The 13,149-nt window shown below is 44.6% G+C and overlaps 1 protein-coding gene across 6 annotated transcripts in view; it reads left to right on the forward strand.

Annotated features, from left to right (window-relative positions):
- The window catches only part of SHLD1 (shieldin complex subunit 1), a 121,536-nt gene that overhangs the window by 7,041 nt on the left and 101,346 nt on the right, over window positions 1–13,149 (forward strand). For 3 of the 6 annotated variants that reach the window (XM_063720665.1, XM_054541561.2, XM_024239142.3), the window contains exon 2: window positions 7,783–8,068. In XM_063720665.1, the coding sequence (XP_063576735.1) occupies window positions 7,881–8,068 (188 nt within the window). In that variant the 5' untranslated portion in view covers window positions 7,783–7,880. Of the gene's footprint in view, window positions 1–7,782; window positions 8,069–13,149 lie in introns of those variants that run through there. The other 3 variants (XM_054541557.2, XM_002829942.6, XM_024239141.3) reach the window with 3 other exon arrangements.

The raw sequence follows: 13,149 nt of genomic DNA on the forward strand, positions 1-13,149 counted from the left end.
TTGCAGTGGTTCCCCTAAGATGAGATAGCACATTTCAATAAATACATAAGAATCAAAAAGAATCAAATTATTCTTTTGTTTTGAGTGGAGTCTCGCTCTGTCACCCAGGCTGGAGTGCAATGGCGCTATCTTGGCTCACTGCAACCTCTGCCTCCCGGGTTCAAGCTATTCTTCTGCCTCAGCTTCCCAAGTAGCTGGGATTACAGGCACATGCCACCAAGCCCGGCTAATTTTTGTATTTTTAGTAGAGATAGGGTTTCACCATGTTGGCCAGGCTGTTCTCGAACTCCTGACCTCATGATCCACCTGCCTTGGCCTCCAAAAGTGCTGGGATTACAGGTGTGAGACACCGTGCCCAGTCCAAATTGTTATTTAGTATTCAGAAGCATCATCAGTTTCTTTGACAAAAAATTATCCTCAGATTGCATCTGTTTTCTGCTAACATACCATACTTTTCATTATTTCTAGCATGGTTCAAATAATTAATTTGGGAGCAAAATAAATTTAGAATTGCTGGCCAATAGTCTGTCACTTACTCCATCGAGCAATATTATTTTCATAGTCTTGAAAAGCATTTATTGTTCCCTTTTTACAGATGAGAAAATTAAGGCTCAGAGAGGTTAAATGGCTACGGTCATACAATTGGTTAGTAAGAAAGTCAGGATTCAAGCTCGGCCTCCTAACTCCACATTTGGGGCATTTGCTGCTTCACTCTTGAATGTCCATAGTTGAGGATGGCTCTGGGCCATGAGTCAGTCATGTCTGTCCCTAGCGTAATGAAATGTCATGCTTTCTATTAAGCCCTCACATACTTGAGGTGCCACGAAATGGATTCTTTTTCCTAGCATCACGGAATATCCACCAAGTAGTGTTTATAAAGTCTTTACGACTTGCCTAGCATTGTGTTAATACTGATTTTAGTTCTTACAGTCCACACTTACATAACTGTAATGGGTTCATTACCAGATGCACATGGCAAGTCAGTACACCAAGACGCCAGGTTGTAGCAAAGAGAAAAGTTTACAGGGTGCCGAATGAGGAGATGGAAGGGGAACTTCAACTCTGTCTCCCTGAGGAGTTTGGGGATGAGACTAATAAGGGTTTTGAAGTGGGCCAAAGTGTGGAAGTCATTGACTGGTGGAAGAGTGTAGGAAGAAGTCAGAGACAGGGAGATTTAGAAACTGTATTCTCCGCCGGGCGTGGTAGCTCATGCCTGTGATTTCAGCACTTTGGGAGGCCAAGGTGGGCAGATCACCTGAGGTCAGGAGCTCCAGAGCAGCCTGGCCAACATAGTGAAACCCCGTCTCTACCAAAACTAGAAAAATTAGTGGGGTGTGGTAGTACCCACCTGTAATCCCAGCTACTCAGGAGACTGAGGCAGGAGAATCGCCTAAACCCAGGAGGTGGAGGTTGCAGTGAGCTGAGATTGCGCCACTGCACTCCAACCTGGGCGACAGAGCGAGATACTGTCTCAAAAAAATAAAAGAAAAGAAAAAGTAAAAGAAACTGTATTCTCATGCTTATTTGGTTCCTCTGTTGGGGGATCTTAAAATTGGAAGGCATAAGTGGTTTCATTGGAATTTGGGATCTGAAAAACATCTTAAACAAAAGCCTTATGATTCTAATGTCAGAGATCCCATCCATCTTAAAGAAAAGTCTTATGCTTCTAACCTCAGAACTCCTATCCGTAGGAACAATGGGGGTTGCAGATGGTCAGTATCTAGTGATTAATGCATAATTATTGTAACTATATGTCTGCCCAGATTTTTTTTTTTTTTTTTTTTTGAGACAAGGTCTTGCTCTGTCATCCAGGCTGGATGCAGTGGTGTACTCATTGCTCACTGTAGCCTTGACCTCCTGGGCTCAAGTGATCCTCCTGCCTCAGCCTGCCGATTAGCTGGGACTACAGGCACAAACCACTGTGCCTGGCTAATTTTTTTCAGTTTTTGTAGAGATGATGTCTCTACAAAAATGCCGAGGCTGGTCTTGAACTCCTGGCTTCAAATACTTGGCCTCCCAAAGTGTTAGTGTTACAGGCATAAGCCACCAAGCCCAGCCCAGAATTCTTAACCTTGTGAGGATGGCTTCATTTATGTTCATTATAAAAGTACAAGAAGTTACTGAGCAAGACACTCTGCAAGTGCTGGACAGGGCATGATGGCTCACGCCTGTAATCCCAGCACTTTGGAAGGCCAAGGCGGGCAAATCACTTGAAGTCAGGAGTTTGAGACTAGCCTGGCCAACGTGGTGAAACCCTGTCTCTACTAAAAATATAAAAATTAGCAGAGCATGGTGGCACGCGCCTGTAATCCCAGCTACTCGGGAGGCTGAGGCAGGAGAATAGGTTGAACTCAGGAGGTGGAGGTTACAGTGAGCCAAGATTGCCCCACTGCATTCCAGCCTGGGCGACAGAGCAAGGCTCCGTCTCAAAAAAAAAATAGGAAGTTTACAGTCCATCTGATATTTTTTCTTCTTGGCTGTCAACTTACTGTTTAATTATGCCTTTAGACTATTGCATGATTGAAAAAGCACTAAGATGTCTTTTTCTTTTCTTTTTTTTTTTTTTGAGGAGTTTTGCTCTGTTGCCAGGCTGGAGTGCAGTGGTGCAATCTTAGCTCACTGCAACCTCTGCCTCCTGGATTCAAGTGATTCTCCTGCCTCAGCCTCCCAAGTAGCTAGGACTACAGGTGTGCACCAACACGCCCAGCTAATTTTTGTATTTTTAGTAGAGACGGGGTTTCACCATGTTGGCCAGGATGGTCTCGATCTCTTGACCTTGTGATCCGCCCGCCTTGGCCTCCCAAAGTGTTGAGATTACAGGCGTGAGCCACTGTGCCCAGCCTTTTTCTTTTTCTTTTCTTTTTTTTTTTTTTTTGAGACACAGTCTCGCTCTGCCACCCAGGCTGGAGTGCAGTGGCACGATCTCAGCTTACTGCAATCTCCACCTCCCAGGTTGAAGTGATTCTCCTGCCTCGGCCTCCCAAGTAGCTGGGACTACAGGTGCCCACCACCATGCCCAACCAATTTTTGTATTTTTAGTAGAGATGGTGTTTCACCATGTTGGCTAGGCTGGTCTCGAACTCCTGATCTCAAGTGATCCACCTGCCTCAGCCTCTCAAAGTGCTGGGATTATAGGCATGAGCCACCGCGCCCGGTATAACCCCATCTCTACATAAAATACAAAAGTTAGCTGAATGTGGTGGCGTGTACCTGTAGTCCTAGCTACTCGGAAGGCTGAAGTGGAAGGATGGCTTAAGCACAGGAGATGGAGGTTGCAATGAGCCAAGATTGTGCCACTGCACTCCAACATCGGCAACAGAGCCAGACCCTGTCCCAAAAAAAAAAAAAAAAAAAAAAAGATGCCTTGAGACTCATTATTATACTTAACCCTTGAACTTTTGTGACATTTCCTTATCCCTTTCTTAAAGCCAAGTCCCTAGATGAGAAAGTAATTAGATCAAGGTTCAGAATGGCAAAGAGAGATAAGATAATTGCAAATAACATCATCCTACTTTGAAAGAGCTATTTTGGTCTTTCAATTAAAATGACTTTTTTCTGTTGAAAGAGATTTGGCTGAAGTAGCTGGCTCAGCTGATGGCAGAGAATCAACAAAATATGAAGAGCTTCATAAAATTGTGGCATAACCCAATTTATGCAGTCATTATATAATCAATGGCAAAACAGATGGGAATCTAAAACAATTTATAATTTACTTTGGGAAAGCAATAAACTATTTTGTTGTCTCTGGCAAGATTTTGTTGTGATGCTTATTTCAATTAGTTTTCATTTCTTACTCATGGACTAACTAGAAGTGGCAAGACAGTATGGTCGGAGGCATGCTTATGAAACTGCCTTTGCAAAAATTACAACCGAGAAAATTATGACAGTGAAAGAGATCTGACCTAACTGACTCCATCTTGCTTCTAACCTCCAAGCTGTCCTTGTTCATTCCTGGGTGTAGGCTGCACTAACTTTGGGAGTTTATGGCTTAACTTTGAAACAAAGATGATAACAACCCTTCCCCAAAACAAATCCCTTTCCTGGGGACTAGACTGCCTTTGCAAGACTAGTAAATAAGCCTCAAGGTTAGAAATCATGGTTTAGGATTCATGCAGCTGGCTGGCGGTGGGGAGGGGGGAATCACTTGAGGTCAGGAGTTCAAGACCAGCCTAGCAAACCTGGTGAAACTCCATCTCTACTAAAAATACAAAAATTAGGTGGGTGTGGTGGCATGCACCTGTAGTCCCAGCTACTTGAGAGACTGAGGCAGGAGTATCGCTTGAACCCCTGAGGCAGAGGTTGCAGTGAGCCAAGATAGCACCAGTGCACTCCAGCCCGGGTGACAAAGCAAGACTCCATAACAACAACAACAACAACAACAAACTAAGACCAGTGCCTGAGATATTTTCCAGACCTTGCACTTGACGGATTAGCTGGCATCGCTCAGATCAATAAACAGGCTCATCTGGTCTTGTGGCCCCCACCCAGGAATTGACTGAGTGCAACAGGACAGATTCGACTCCCTATGATTTCATCTCTGACTTGATCAATCAGCACTCCCCACTTTCTGATCCCCTACCCACCAAATTATCCTTAAAAAACTCGATACCTGAGTTTCAGGGTGACTGATTTGAGTAATAATAAACTCTGGTTTCCTGTGCAGCTGGCTCTGCATTTATTATCTATTGCAATTCCCATGCCTTGATAAATCGGCTCTGTCTAGGCAACCGGCAAGAAGAACCCATTGGTGGTTACACTTATATGGCAAAAAAAGTCACTATCGACTTCAGAAATTTGCACCAGAAGCCCACAGAAAGATAAGCCTCATCATGGAAAAGCCACAACAGAATAAATAAGAGTTAATTTATACCCAGACTTTTTTTTCAACCAAAGGTAGACACTAGCAAAGGCTTTAAGGTTTGTTTCACTGATAACAAGCCATGAAGAAGTCATGTTTCTGAGATTTCTTGGAGGGTATAAGGTTGAGTGGGGTGTGAATGAGGAGTGGGGAACAGGGGAGACCTGGGAAGAGACTTATTTATTCGTGCATATAACAATGATTTCTGTGGCTGGGCGCGGTGGCTCACGTCTGTAATCCTAGCACTTTCGGAGGCCGAGGCGGGCAGATCATGAGGTCAGGAGATCGAGACCATCCTGGCTAACACCGTGAAACCCTGACTCTACTAAAAATACCAAAAATTAGCCGGGCGTGGTGGCGGGCGCCTGTAGTCCCAGCTACTAGGGAGGCTGAGGCAGGAGAATGGCGTGAACCCGGGAGGCAGAGCTTGCAGTGAGCAGAGATCGCGCCACTGCACTCCAGCCTGGGGGACAGAGCGAGACTCCGTCTCAAAATAAACAAAAACAAAACAAACAAAAAACAATGATTTCTGAGTACTTATATGTGAGTCACTGAGCTGGGCTCTGAAATACAAGCAGAAAAAAGATAAACACGGTCTTTGCCTTTGAGATACTTACAGTTTGGTGGGAAAAGCAGAAAGGACAAAGGAGTTTAGAGCAATCTAAGTAAACAGAGGAAAGTGAGCTATTCCTGCAAGGGACAACTAACTCTTTTCAGATAAATCAGAGAAGGTTCCTGGAGGAAAAATTGGCTAAAGCTGAGATCGTAAGGATGATAAACATCAAAGAAGAGAGAAGAGTGTTCGTAAGGGAAGAAATTGCATGGGGGAAAAGCTCAGAATTGAGAGAGAGCAAGCATGGAGTATTTAAGGAAAAGGAAGTCCGGGCATGGTGGCTCACACCTGTAATCCCAGCACTTTGGGAGTCTAAGGTGGTGGATCACCTGAGGTCTGGAGTTTGAGACCAGCCTGACCAACATGGTGAAAACCCATCTCAACTAAAAATAAAAAAAATTAGCTGAGCATGGTGGAACGTGCCTGTAATCCCAGCTGCTCAGGAGGCTGAGGCAGGAGAATTGCTTCAACCCGGGAGGCAGAGGTTGCAGTGAGCCAAGATCGCGCCACTGTACTCCAGCCTGGGCGACAGAGCGAGACTCCATCTCCAAAAAAAAAGGAAAAGAAAATAGTGTATAGGTAAAATATCTTAAGTCCAGGACTCCTAATTCATGGGTTATTATTCCAATATAGGCATCGATAGGAGGCTATGAGTATACACTACTCTTTCAAGAAAATGGTGAAAGGGGAAAATAGCCCTCAGTTTTGTTAAATTTTATAGGAGGCCATTGATTTGGTCTGACCTCCTCCATTAGGCCACAGCAGGCTAGGCCAAATCAGAACTGAGTTACTTGTGCTAAGTGCCACGTAATCAAACTGAACTTTGAAACAATGCCATCTTCCAGAAAACGGGAGATTCCAGTCAATCTGATTAAATAAGAAAGTCTCCTCTGTTTTAACCCTACAAGGAAAGTAACTTCGAAATGATCAATTTGCAGGGCTGGGTGTGGTGACTCACGGCTGTAATCACAGCACTTTGGGAGGCCCAGGCGGGAAAATCACTTGAGGTCAGGAGTTCAAGACTAGTCTGGCCAACATGGCAAAACACTGTCTCTACTAGAAATACAAAAATTAGTCGGGCATGGTGGTGCATGCCTGTGATCCAGGTACTAGGGAGGCTGACACACAAGAATCGCTTTAACTCGGGAGGCGGAAGTCGAGATCACACTAGGGCACTCCAGCCTGGACAACAGAGTAATACTGTCTCAAAAAAAAAAAAAAAAAAAAAGAACCATCAATTTGCTTTTTGTTCTCTCTGCATTCGTTAGCCCCTTTTCTGCCTATGAAGCCAACCTTGTCTGCTCAGCTCATTGGAACATTCAATTTTATAGAATGAGATGCTGCCTGATTCTAGAATTGTAAACAAAAGCCAATCAGATCTTTAAGCTAAATCTTAATTTTATAATTCTGTCTTTAGACAGTCTCTTTTTCGTGGTCCTGCAGTTGTGCCAGTTACGTAGTTATCTGCATGCATCAGAATATTAAAATATTTTCATCCTCATCTCTAATTTCTACTTTTCATATTTTTAAAATGCAGACATTTAAGTTTATTTATTTATTTATTAAAACCATTTTGTAGAGACAAGGTCTCCACTGTGTTGCCCAGGTGGGTCTTGAACTGCTTGCCTCAAGTAATCCTCCCATCTTGGCCTCCCAAAGCAGTGGGATTACAGGGGCATGCCTCCCCACCCTCTTCAAGGCATTGAATTTTTTTTTTTTTTTTTTTTGAGACTGAGTTTCGCTCTTGTTGCCCAGGCTGGAGTGCAATGGCACGATCTCGGCTCACCGCAACCTCTGCCTTCTGGGTTCAAGCGATTCTCCTGCCTCAGTCTCCTGAGTAGCTGAGATTACAGGCTGCACTACCATGCCCAGCTAATTTTGTATTTTTAGTAGAGACAGGGTTTCTCTATGTTGGCCAGGCTGGTCTTGAACTCCCGACCTCAGGTGATCCTCCTACCTCGGCCTACCAAAGTGCTGGGATTACAGGTGTGAGCCACCGAGCCCAGCCGAATTTTTTTTTTTTTTTTTTTTAAAGACAGGGTCTAGCTCTGTTGCCCAGGCTGGACTGCCGTGGCGAGAACATGACTAACTGTAGCCTTGACCTCTCAGGCTCAAGCAATTCTCCCACCTCAGACCCCCAACTACCTGGGGACAGGTAGTAGAGTCAGGCTCTCCCTATGTTGCCCAGGCTGGTCTCAAACTCCTGGCCTCAAGTGATCCCTCTCAGCCTCCCAAAGTTCTGGGACTACAGGCGTTAGCCACCGCGCCCGGCCAACATTTAAATTTTTGTATATTTTTTCTGTTCTCTTAGTGTTTACCAAGCACATTTATCGACAAGCCTCCTCAGGAAATTGCCCAAAATAGCCACCTGTGGCAAGCCTTATTAACAGGCCAAAAGCCTCAGTCAACATGGCCGCCACTGACTTCCATTGCCCTTCACTGCCCGCAGTAAGGATGGCTCCGGTGACTTCCTTCGAACCTCACATTTCCCATAACAAAGATGGCGCCATTGCTTCCGCGTTCCGGTTGCGGATGGTGAGTGTATTCGGGGGTTTGGCGGCTTTTCTCGTCAGTTTTCTGGAGTGCTTTGGAGAGAGGTAAGCGCGGGGTGGGGGGGCGGGGTTGGAGTGGTGGGGGCGGGGGTCACAGCAATGCATCTGATCGTTCTCTCTCAATTAGGAAGTTACGGAGGCTTTCCTTGGCATGTCAGGATTTCCTGCTAGCTCCCCGCCCCTTCCGCCCCAACACACGGTCTCTGCAGCCTCTGCTTAGGGGAATTTTGGGAATTTGTGGGTAGTGAGTATGGATAAGCTTAGGGTTTTTGTTGTTGTTGTTTTTTGTTGTTAAATTTTTTCAGCGACCTGCCACTTCAGGAGGTTCTGCTAAAAAACAAACAAACAAGCAAAAAACCAGCGTTCTTGGGAAATTTCTATTCACCTACCACGTAAAATTTGCCCATTTAAAGCGTAAAAAAAAATCAAGCCGAGCATAGTGGCATTCGCCTGTAGTCCCAGCTGCTCAGGAGACTGAAGTGAGAGAATCGCTCGTGCCCGGGTGTTACAGGCCGCAGTGAGCCGAGATCACGCCACTGCACTCCAGCCTGGGAGACAGAGCAAGACAACGTACCTAAAAATAAATAATAAAGTGTAACATTAAGGGTTTTTGTTGTTGTTGTTGACAGAATTGTGCATCTCTTACTGTGGTCTCATTTTAGAATACTTTCATCCCTTCAAAGAAAAATCCTGCCTCCAGTAGCAGTCATTCTACATTCACCACATCCACTCCGCCCCAAGTCCTAGACAATTGCTAGTATACTTTCTGTCTGTACAGCCTTGCCAATTCGCACGTTTGATAGAAATGAAATCATACAGTGTGACTGGCTTCTTTCATTAAGTATAATGTCAATGTTTTTGTGACTAGCTTCTTTCATGACTTTTTTTTTTCTTTGAAACAAAGTCTCATGAGTCTCACTCTGTTGTCCAGGCTGGAGTGCAGTGCTGAGAACATGGCTAACTGCAGCCTTGACCTCTCAGGCTCAAGCAATTCTCCCACCTCAGCCTCCCAACTACCTGGGCCTACAGGCATGTGCTACCATGCCTGGCTAATTAAAAAAATTTTTTTTAATTGAGCCTGAGGGGTCAAGGCTGCAGTTAGCCATGTTCTCGCCACTGCACTCCAGCCTGGGCAACAGAGCTAGACCTTGTCTTTAAAAAAGACACAGCACAGTCTTTGCTCACTGCAACCTTTGCCGCCCAGGTTCACGCTAGTCTCCTGCCTCAGCCTCCCGAGTAGCTGGGACTACAGGCGCCTGCCACCACGTTTGGCTAATTTTTGTATTTTTAGTAGAGATGGGGTTTCACCATCTTGGCCAGGCTGGTCTGGAACTCCTCAGCTCTTGATCAACCTGCCTCAGCCTCCCAAAGTGCTGAGATTACGGGTGTGAGCCACCACACCCGGCCGACTATCTTCTTATACTATGTATAATATTTTCAAAGCTTGTCTTTGTAGCATGTGTCAGACTGTTAGCAGATAAATAAAACTCTGTAAACTATTTTAAAGTGGTTTATTCTGAGCCAGTATGACTGACCATGGCCCAGAGAGAAAACACAAACCCAAAAAGCCTTGAGTAAGTGATCCCGAGGCAGTTGGGTTATAGTTTGGTTTTTTACATTTTAGGGAGACAGAAGTTAACAGGGAAAGATATAAATCAATACATGGAAGGTATACATTGGTTAGACCCAAAAAGGCAGATATCTCAAAGGGTGGTCTTAGAAGTCTTAGGTGGATTTTAGGGATTCTTTAGCTGACAATTGCTTGAGAGAGTTAAGCTTTGTCTAAAGACTTGAAGTCAGTAGAAAAGAATGCTTGAACTAAGATAAGGGAGTTGTGTGGTTCAAGGTCCTTGTTACGTAGATGAAGCATGAGTAGCAGCCTCAGAGAATAGATGGGCCAGGCGTCATGAATAGAGATGGGCTGGGCTCCATGGCTCACACCTGTAATCTCAACACTTTGTGAGGCCGTGGCAGGCAGATCACTTGAGGTCAGGGGTTCAGGACCAGCCTGGCCAACATGATGAAACACCATCTCTACTAAAAATAAAAAAATTAGCCAGGCACGGTGGCATGTGCCTGTAATCCCAGCTACTTGGGAGGCTGAGGCACAAGAATTGCTTGAATCCAGGAGACAAAGGTTGCAGTGAGCCGAGATCGTGCTACTGCACTCTAGCCTGGATGACAGAGTGAGACTCCATCTCAAAAAATAAAAAAAATAAAATAAAAAATAAAAAAGAGAGAATAGATGGTAAATGTCTCTTTTTGGAAATTTAGGTGTCAGAATTAATCTTTCCTGGATCTGGGAAAGGCCTAGAAAAGGAAACCTTGGCTGCGTTAATGGAGATTCTCTACAGATGCAAATTTCTGTTACAAAAGACAGCTTTGTAGCTTTGTAGAGCCATTTTAAAATATGTCAAAGAAATAATTTTGGGGTTTTTTTTTTTGTTTGAGACAGTCTTTGTTCTGTCACCCAAACTGGAGTGCAGTAGTGTGATCTCGGCTCACTGCAACCTTTGCTTCCCAGGTTCAAGCAGTTCTCCGCCTCAGCTTCTGGAGCAGCTGGGATTACAGGTGTGCACCATCATGCCTGACTAATTTTTGTATTTTGTTTGTTTGTTTGTTTTTGAGATGGAGTGTTGCCCTGTCACCTAGGCTGTAGTGCAGTGGCACAGTCTCAGCTCACTGCAACCTCCACCTCCTGGGTTCAAGAGATTCTCCTGCCTCAGCCTACGGAGTAGCTGAGATTACAGGCACGCATTGCCATGCCTGGCTAATTTTTTGTATTTTCAGTAGAGACGGGGGTTTCACCATGTTGGCCAGGCTGGTCTCAAACTCCTGACCTCAAGTGATCCACCCGCCTCTGCCTCCCAAAGTGCTGGGATTATAGGCATGAGCCACCGCACCTGGCCGACATAAAATATTTTTATTTCCTTCAGGGTTTGCTATCTGTCATGTGATGCTATACCAGTGTCAGGTTGGAAGATAAGTCACATTATACCAGGTTAATAAAAAAAGAAAATCCCATTTAACAAGATTTTATGGTCTGTAGGGTGTATCCTAACCTATGTCTTGCATGGCCTAGGTCTTGTTTATAATTTGGTATCTTTTTTAACAATATATATAAATATAAAACACAGAGACAGGGTCTTGCCATGTGGCCCAGGCTGGTGTCGAACTCCTGGTCTCAAATGATCCTCCCACCTCGGCCTTCCAAAGTGATAGAGAAGCTAAAAAGAAATTAATTAGGCAGTTATAGAGGGTTAGGGAGTCCTTGGTAAAGTTTTCCTTTTAATAAAAAGAATGATTTCTAACAAAAAGCAGCCTGAAAAATCAAGCTGCAAGCGTAGATAAAAATGCCGGCAGCTGTGCCAGTAGAAAAGGGATTTCTGGAAGCCAGGTATATTCAACATAGAGGTTTCCTCTTCCCTTTTCTTTGTCGTCACGTGTACAAGCAACATGGCACTGGCCAGGTTAAAACTCTATTAGTATAATAAAAGATTAGGGTGGGATGGCCAGCCTCTTCGCATGCTTTGTTAAAGGCACACCTGGTCCAACCAACCCTCTGTGCCCTATGTAAATCAGACACTGGCTCCTCAAGCTCATCTATAAAACCAACCTCATCTTGCCCCAAATTGGGGAGATCCGTTCGGAACCCCCCTTTCTCTGCATGGGAGAGCTTTTCTCTTTTGCCTATTAAACTTTCCTCTCTTAAACACACTCCTTGTGTGTTAGCGTCTTTGATTTCCCAGGTTCAAGCGATTCTCTTGCCTAAGCCTCCCAAGTAGCTGGGATTGCAAGTGCACGCCACCGCGCCTGGCTAATTTTTGTATTTTTAGTAGAGATAGGGTTTTACCATGTTGGCCAGGCTGGTCTCGAACTACTGACCTCAAGTCATCCGCCTCCCAGGTTCAAGCAATTCTCCTGCCTCAGCCCCCCGAGTAGCTGGGATTACAGGCGCCCACCACCACACCTGGCTAATTTTTGTATTTTTAGTACAGATGGGGTTTCACCATGTTGGCCAGGCTGGTCTTGAACTCCTGACCTCAAGTGATCCACCCACCTCAATCTCTCAAAGTGCTGGGATTACAGGCATGAGCCATTGCACCCGGCCAGTTTCCTTGTCTATAAAATGGCTTGATGATGTAAACCAAAAAGTATATGAGACAGGTCTCAATCAGTTTAGAAGTTTATTTTGCTGACTTTAAGGACATGCCCAGAAGAAATAAACACAGAATCACAGAAACTGCCTGTGGTCTGTGCCTTTTTCCAAAGATGAATTTGAGAGCTTCAATATTTAAAAGGGAAAAGTGGGCTTAGGGGAAAGAGGAAGAGTATGGTCATCCATGTGTCACAAGAGAAAAGGAGCAGGCAGGAGAATCGATCTCAGCTCACTGCAACCTCCACCTCCTGGGTTCAAGTGATTCTTCTGCCTCAGCCTACCGAGCAGCTGGGACTACAGGTGCATGTCACCACACCTGGCTAATTTTTTTTGTATTTTTAGTAGAGACGGGGTTTCACCATATTGGCCAGGGTGGTCTCAAACTTCTGACCTTGTGATCCACCCACCTCAGCCTCCCAAAGTGCTGGAATTACAGCTGTGAGCCACTACGCCAGGCCACATAATTAAATCACTCTTAAGAGAGGAAAATAGGCACTTCTAGAGAAGGAAGTTGAACCACATTATCAAAAGGTTTGGGACAAAGGATAATCATTACATTCTACTTGCCGGCCCAAGGTTGTTCACACCACAAGAAGGGTTTAATCTGCCTCCACTGCTTGTTTTTTACTTCCGTACAAATTCAGAGTCCCAAATAATGTGTTTTATATGCATGAATCCTTTTTTTTTTTTTTTTTTTTAAGTAGAGGACAGGGTTTCACTATGTTGGCCAGGTTGGTCTCAAACTCCTGACCTCACGTAATCTGCCCATCTCGGGGTCCCAAAGTGCTGGGATTACAGACATCAGCTACTGCGCCCAGCTGACATGTCTTCTTTTTGTGGTCCAGTTCCCAGTTTGTGATGTATTTGGCATTTAAGTGATTCTGAAAACACAGAAAATATAGGTATCACATCAATGTGCTATTTGTTTTCAAAAAGGATTCCATTCATTTCATATTGCTGATGACAC

Source organism: Pongo abelii, chromosome 21, assembly GCF_028885655.2.
Source record: "Pongo abelii isolate AG06213 chromosome 21, NHGRI_mPonAbe1-v2.0_pri, whole genome shotgun sequence".
NCBI lineage: Eukaryota > Metazoa > Chordata > Mammalia > Primates > Hominidae > Pongo > Pongo abelii.